General features: G+C 42.6%; 2 protein-coding genes across 2 annotated transcripts in view; one reads left to right on the plus strand and one right to left on the minus strand.

Annotated features, from left to right (window-relative positions):
- The window catches only part of cpsf2 (cleavage and polyadenylation specific factor 2), a 37847-nt gene extending 31479 nt beyond the window's left edge, over positions 1-6368 (minus strand). The window contains exons 1-6 of the mRNA XM_063223588.1: positions 6118-6368; positions 5466-5638; positions 5067-5226; positions 3960-4065; positions 3359-3488; positions 2386-2501 (exon numbers count right to left, since the gene is read on the minus strand). Coding sequence (XP_063079658.1) covers positions 2386-2501; positions 3359-3488; positions 3960-4065; positions 5067-5226; positions 5466-5614 — 661 coding nt within the window. The 5' untranslated portion in view covers positions 5615-5638; positions 6118-6368. The remainder of the gene's footprint in view (positions 1-2385; positions 2502-3358; positions 3489-3959; positions 4066-5066; positions 5227-5465; positions 5639-6117) is intronic.
- Positions 6369-6479: 111 nt separating this feature from the next.
- Positions 6480-7591, plus strand: LOC134469372 (NADH dehydrogenase [ubiquinone] 1 beta subcomplex subunit 1-like). Its single transcript, XM_063223593.1, has 3 exons — positions 6480-6572; positions 7004-7148; positions 7421-7591. Exons 2-3 carry the CDS (start codon positions 7009-7011, stop codon positions 7455-7457), a joined length of 177 nt encoding a protein of 58 aa, XP_063079663.1. The 5' UTR covers positions 6480-6572; positions 7004-7008; the 3' UTR covers positions 7458-7591.
- Positions 7592-7601: the final 10 nt, after the last annotated feature.

Raw genomic sequence — 7601 nt, forward strand, 5'->3', positions numbered from 1 at the left:
ATTATTAACAATTTATATGTTAATAAACATGACATTTTGTCATAATGACTCTAATAGTGTGTATACTGTATATGTGAAAGTTGTATTTGTTGCTTATTATTCAGATTTAAAATGGAAGTTACTGTCTTCTGCCTTAGTATGACTAATTGTCATTCCGGGGGCAATGCTAAGGCAGAACACAGTAACTTCCAAAAAAGGGTCAAAGGTTAACTATTTGTAAAATTATTTTTTATGAATAGATGTAGGCAGGCATACACTACAAACTGTGAAAATTACAGCTTTATAGCTATAACCAGATTGTGGTGACATTAATTTATTTTTAGATAACTTTAACATCATTTTTCTCAGTTTCACACTCTGGTGAGTTACTGTCTTTTGCCTTAGTAGGGCAGAACAGGGGGTTGTATTTTGGTCATGAGAGGAAGGGTTTTTTTGGTCAGGCTCTGACACTAAAATCAGTAGCCTACCTGTGTTAAAATCAGAGGGCAAGAAAGTAGACTACTGTCACAGGTGCTTTACTTTCAAAAATGATTTTTCTATGCTACTTTTGAGATTATAATAGTAAGAAGGGGTGTTTTTGTCTTGACATTTCCTCCTGGTCTGAACTAAGCCCTGCCTTGACTGTTCCTATCCTAAGGACACTTCTGCCACCTACAGGAACAGTTAGAAAATGCCTAGAGGCTTGGAATTTATACAGAAGATAGGTCAGACCGTCCTCGAGGTCTGGCTATAAAAAAACGCAATTATCGGCGAACGACGTCGAAGGCAGGGGGCGTCACTATTCGAAATGACGTCATTCGACGGCCAAGGCAGCCAATGAGTTAATGTCAGTATGGTAGTAGACCCTCACGGCTCCCCAAGTCCTCTCCACGCATACTGTACACTACATGCAAGCAAGCTTTCTGAAGCCAAATGTAAAAATGTCAAGAAATTAGGTGCCCTCCTCAATGTGGTTTAACTTGCCACCAATATTGCGTACAGTAGTAGTATGGATGGAGCAATGTTACCGACGAGGATGACGATACTTGTTTATTTCCTTTTTCATGAATACATACCACCATCATCAAATTCTAAGTATTCATTATGACAGGAAAAATGTAAAAGGGGCATCGTCTCCATGGTCCACCATTTTGAATTTCCAGAAATAGCCATTTTTAGCTGCAAAAATGACTGCACTTGGGCCATACTAAAAAATATTTGTTTATTACTGTGCAAACTTTCATAAAAAGATCAAATTTTGCCATAGGCAGCCAAGTCTCAATGAGCAGCATAGTTGCAGTACCTTTTTTGACCATTTCCTGCACAGTGTACCTTTAACCTGCCACTGATAATGCATACAGTAGTAGTATGGCTGGAGCAATGTTACCAACGAGGAGGACGATGTTACTTAATACTTCATTGTCTCCTTTTGTGCAGTACGCGGCAGCCTTTAGCACAGGACTGCCACCTGCTGGACTACACAGTACATGCAACTCTACTATTTATGTAAGAAACTGCGCATTTGGGGAAATGTGTCATGCTATATCATTCTGCACACAAGTGAACTCAAAATCAGAGAGGTGGTGGAAGCCAATGAATGAGCCAGAGTGAAAGTGAGCATGTACTTTAACAGAAAATAGCAGACAATTGTTCTTGTTGATCAAGGTGATCCGTGTTGTCAGACAGCACATCACAGCACACAGTGGTCGAGTTGTAAAATCAAACCAGGGGGGATGGTCAGAGATTGATTATGATTATTGGGGGTTCGGGGGTTTCTCTGCCGAGAAAAAATTGAAAATGTAGTTGTTAAAAGTGCAATTTTAACACAATATGTGAAGAAGAGAAGCCTGTTTCAGAGAGGGATGATTCTTGACCATTTTCATTGAGGGGGATGATTTTAGACCATTTTCAATGTTGGGGGGATGGCATCTCCCCTCATCCCCCTACAACTCGAGCCCTGACAGCACACACAATGAACAGAGTCTAACCTCTGCATTAGAAATCAGGCACAGTGACAGTATCGACCTTGTATATGATGCAGGATGGGTAACAGTATGGATCATGTAGATGCATGATGGGTAGTAGGGCTGCACAATATATCGAAAATGTATCGAAATCGCGATATCAAGAGTGGCGATATGTGTATCGCGAAAACGACCTAATTATCGCAAACAAGTAAAACATTTCTCTGCCGTCCAATCACTTGCTGAATGTCAACAAATGCACAAGAAGTCCGCCATGACCAAAGCACACCCCCCACACAGATCGACAAATTAGTGACGAGAAAAACAATCGGCTATATTTCTAAATATCGTTTAAATATCGTTATCCGGGTATTGCATGCGTGATCTAGAAACGTTTTTTTTTTCTGATATCATGCAGCCCTAATGGGTAGTGTGCTCTTACTGAGTAGCTGCTCGTCTCTCTGTTTGCGTCGCGGCTGCACGTATGTGGCGTTGAAGGAGTCGGTGATGAGGAGAGACGGACGGCTCACCGTCTCCAGAGAGCAACCGTTCAGATGACTGTGGAGACACAGAGGAGAGGACAACAATAAACATGTACAACCAGGTAACAACTTGAGACACCAACCCTAGTGCTTCTCAACGGGGGCGGTACAGCCCCCAGGGGGCGTTGGGGAGCCCTAGGCGGGCGTTGAGAAGGATGCAGCTGAGAGGGGGCAGTGCCTTGCTGCCATTGGGGGGCATTAGTCCATTTACTTTTTTAATACTAAGGGGGGCGTTGGCAGACTTATGATGAGGTCAATGGGGCGTTAGGAGGCTTGTGATCAGGCCAAGGGGGCGTTTGTTCAAAAACCACTGAGAACCACTGCACCAACCATTCGGTTGGCTACGGACACACAGAGGCTATTTAAAAACTAAACATTAACAAACTAAACATTTATAATCAGTTAACAACTCAAGACAGAAACCGTTCTGATGACTGCACATACATGAAGGATATTTGACTCAACTACCACCATTACAGTCAATATACAAAATATTTCCATCAGAGCATTAAGATTTCCGCAGAAAACAAAATTCTAGTTATAATCAAACTAGTGGCTCTAAGCGCTGACAGCACTGACAGCTAGCACTGCCGAATAACTGATCTGTACACACAAACAGGCCCCTTTTTAACATTCAATGACTGTGGAAAAGATCTTGAATACATCGTCAATATGTTTCAATTCAATATATCTTTTCAAAAACCTTACCACTAACTTGGACCTTACTGTACTAAACCCCCATGCTCCTCACCGCCATATAGACGACACTTTTTCCATACAAATATGATGCCATCTAACCACATCCCCCTCACAACTTAAATTGCATTTAAGTCAATAGCATGCGAGCCAAGATGGGTTATGGGGTGCACTCACATCTCTCTCTTGTGGTTGAAGTCCACCGCGTAAACGATCTCCTCTTCCCCATCCTTCACGATCTTCCAGATGGTTCCACCAATCATGTGGCCAGCAGGCAGCGGTGTGATGGACAAACCATGGCCTTTTCCTGTGTGTGTGTGTGTGTGTGTGTGTGTGTGTGTGTGTGTGTGTGTGTGTGTGTGTGTGTGTGTGTGTGTGTGTGTGTGTGTGTGTGTGTGTGGGATGGTGGGCAAAAAGGAGGAAAAAGAGGTTTGCAATTGATAAATGGAAGTGCGGGCAGTAACTTTACGCATTACTCTGCAGTTCATCCTCCTCTTCCATTTGCTTCTGTTTATTCAATTTACCAATTTCTTACGTGACATAATAGGTGGCCAATTACACTGTACCTCAGTGTCTATACATACTCCAACATACGCTTTATGTTTTTCACAATTTCTCACTGACTGCAGATTCTGCAAAATCCCTAAGAGCCACCTTACAACCCCAGATAGTTTGGCAACAGTTTGGCACGACCATGAAAAAAACCTACCGTCTAAACATACACAACAGAGAGGCAAACTGACTGTGTACAAAAGACTGTGTACAGTGTTGTGTGTACCTTTGAGGTTGACGATCTGCGAGTACTTCAGCTGCTGGATTTTGTCAAACGCCGAGTCGACATCGTCCAGTGTGAAGAGATTGAAGTCCTCTGTGTTGTGACGTGACTGTAGGAGGGAAGGGACAAGAAATATTTGATACATTGGAGTTAGCGGGTGGACTTTTTTGAGCAGCGTTTCACCTTTCAAGAGGGCATCAGCGATCATCAGGCTGCAGCATCATTTTTTAAAAAGAAATATTAACAGGTATTTCTTCACTTTCCAATACAGTAATATACAGCAATTGCAGCTTGTTGGACCATCATGACTTCTACACTAAATAAGTCATGCAATACATGTATTAGTGATTCAGTATTACCACAGTGGGTTTACATACAGTGTTCAATCTCGCCCTCCAACCCGTGCCTGCAGTTCACCTAGGGAGCGCTGTCGAGACAGCAGAGCTCATAAGGCTGGCGCTAATAACTGACAATTGTGCTCGCTGTCGGCTGAAACTTGACAATATTACTGTAAGTTCTGAGAAACCAATGTGGATTCAAATGAAATGTACAATAACCTGGGAGTTATGTCCTTCTGATTTCTTACAGCTTTGGCATTTATGAGTCAGGCTCCGCTAGCATCTCGCTAACAAAATTGCTTTACGGCCGTCGTGATCACAGCAATGCAGCCGGCCGACCAATCCAAACGCAGTGTGTGAAGCCACTCGTGACGTCATATTGACAATAAAGACGTATTTTACAAAGATCCAGTGAGTTTAAACATTCAAAATAAGTGCTGTTTGAAAGAAATTCTTTCCCCAAGCAATGGCAGCATCTGTGGTTGAGCTCCATGGGACCCCATTCATTCTAACAGCCTCTTCGCTCCTTTGCGCTCCTCTGCGCTCCTCTGCGCTGTCTGGATGGCGCCACTTAGTGGACAGTACCACCCGGAAAAAGTCGCGAGATTCCTCTCTCGTATTACCCATAGATCCTCTCTGGTATTACAGAGTGGTAGTAGTAGAGCACAGAAAAGTAGAGAAGCATGCTTCATTGCTCTCGACGGAAAGTAAGGAACGACAGTCATAGTCACAACATGAAGGTGTCAGAGGCAGAAGATCCTGCCGGGCTCACCTGGTAGAGGTCATACATGAACATCTGCCCCATCTTGTAGACCGGAATGGTGGCATAGATGGTGCAGTTCAGACCCAGTTTGCCCACGGCGTAGGGCAACGCTCCCAGGTGGATGGGGTCCGGATGAGACAGGAGCACAGCATCCACTTGATGGACATACCTAAGCAGGATAATGGAAGTTAAGAATCAGTCGTATTGATCATTTGTGTAGGATTACACCACAGAGTACAACCACAGTACCAGCTGGTCTCGTGATACAAGGCGTATATTCCCATCACAGTCCATAAACCTGCCCACACAAACTTAAAGCTCACCATCAATCAATCAACTATTACACAGGCACACAAGGCTTGCATTTTGTCATGGTCATAATAATAAATAGTTGATGGACAGCTTCACCTTTTTAACACATCGATAGTGTCCATGGAAAACGTCTCGTCCCATCCACAGTCGAGCAGGAAGCGGAACTCATCCACCTGCAGTAAATAACACAGTGCAGACTCCTCCTGGACCCCTGACAGGGCCGTCAGCTTGATGATGGACGTCATGCTGCCCTCTGAGTGACACACTCACTGCAACAACAAAACAGGTTACAGTTAACTTGAGTGTCATGGTTTGACAATGATTGCCAAGACCTCAGTTGGGCCAACATTAAACTTTGGTCATTAGAGCTAATTCACTCATTTCAAATGGATTAATAAACATACTTAAAATAACAGAAGTTACAAACAATTACAAAAAACACCACAATACATGTCTTGTATTCCCTTGATCTGATTAGCATGCACTGACTCCCCTGTTTATTTAACACTTTATCACGTCCATTTACAACATGCAACGTAGATTTCAATATTATTGTGTTTACAGAATAAACGGCAAGACAAGTTCAGTTATCATTTGAAGCTACAAAATTCCCATCAAGAAACACTGGACTTGTGTTCACAGCATCACTACTCGCGCCACTGCTAGCAAACATTAGCCATTGTGTGTCAGGGGCTTCAACATGGGATGTTAACATGCTATCAATTTTATGGGAGAAAATTATCCATACCAGAAATATCAAGGCAATCCTTAGACTTTTGCAGGTCACGATATAATTAATTGATAGTCTATACACATAGTGGAAATCTGTACTTTTGTTTCTCGTAAATTGTTCAAACACATTTCTAGCCGGCCATTTTTGCCGCTGTAAGGGTTAAAGGTTATTCGGCTGTACCATGTAAGGGGTGGACGTTTTTCAGTTTGGCTAATGAATATATTTTTTCAAAATAATGTCAGTTTTATCCAAAATGGTTCCCTTCATATTACAATACACAACGAATAATGCAAATAGCTTTTATATCATATTAAAGGAGGCATTTTACATTTTGAAATTGAGTGTCCATTGTTGCAAATGGTACAGTCCAATGACCCCTGGTTGAAGCAAGCACTGCACCACGGCTGCTGAACTGCGCTGCGAACATCGCTCTGCTAGCACACACTCTTACGGATAACCTTGAGGGCCAGGTAATAAAACCCTGCAATATTTCGTTCGACATATTTATATCTTTCTTATATATTCGTCCTGTATGTGTATTTCATACGAACATTGTCTTTGGCATGGCATCGTATGGGCAAGGACGAATCAGCTAAGCTGTGTGTTATGCTAACACTATCCGAGACGTTGCGGCACCTTTGCCCGACTTCACTAAACGTATCCCTCTACGAATGTTAGTGCTCACTAATCTAAAAGAAATATGTAATGCATGTGCCAAGCATCATTTGTTATGTGTTGCTCCTGTCGATGCTGTCTTGAAATTCTTTTGGGATCATTCCTTAAGCCAAACCGGATAGCCAAAGTTGTTGGCCAAGTCAGATCTCGTCTCGGAAAATAGCAGACTTCAAAAGCCAAACATGGCCAGGCAGTGACTGATATTGTTGTTTGTTCCATCTGGCAGGCGTCATGGTGAATTTCGCAGCTCTCGTACGGGAGCACTGGATGCAGAGTCTGGTGCCGATTGGCATCGTTTTGGGAATTTACCTGGACAGGTGGAACGACAGCAGGCTAACACAGTTCAGGAACAAGAGTGCTCTGTACAAAAGGTTTGCTTATGCATATGCTATCATTTCTCTACCTACCTGAACTAAAGCAATTACGAAGAGGTTAAATGACATATTAGTATGCCTAGCCAATACATTGTGTTCATGCTTACTTCACACACCTATGCATGCGTTGGTGTCAATGTTTGCCCCAGCCTAGGTCTTCAGTTTTGATATTCGTTGACAAACCTTCTATTCTGTTCTTCTATTGATTTGTACTGCTAATACTATACACAGTGCCTAGCCAATTATAAATGTCTTTGTAAACACTGCAGGGAACTGAAGCCTGGCGAGGAGGTTACCTGGAAGTGATGTGATGACGGGCTTGCAGATCCTATTTAACATCCCCTTGTCCACACGTGCTTGGATTTCTATTTCCTCCTCACATTGAGAATGTCCAATTTCATCAATATGTCGACCAATAAAATGTTAATATGAAAAACACATTCAACCTTG

The sequence above is a fragment of the Engraulis encrasicolus genome, chromosome 18, assembly GCF_034702125.1.
Source record: "Engraulis encrasicolus isolate BLACKSEA-1 chromosome 18, IST_EnEncr_1.0, whole genome shotgun sequence".
NCBI classification, from domain to species: Eukaryota; Metazoa; Chordata; class Actinopteri; order Clupeiformes; family Engraulidae; genus Engraulis; species Engraulis encrasicolus.

Bases quoted from the DNA above. Each gene is read 5' to 3' on its own strand.
- LOC134469372 (XM_063223593.1), top strand. From the start codon at position 7,009: ATGGTGAATTTCGCAGCTCTCGTACGGGAGCACTGGATGCAGAGTCTG. The intron at 7,149-7,420 runs GTTTGCTTATGC...TAAACACTGCAG, and splicing joins AAGAGTGCTCTGTACAAAAG to GGAACTGAAGCCTGGCGAGG.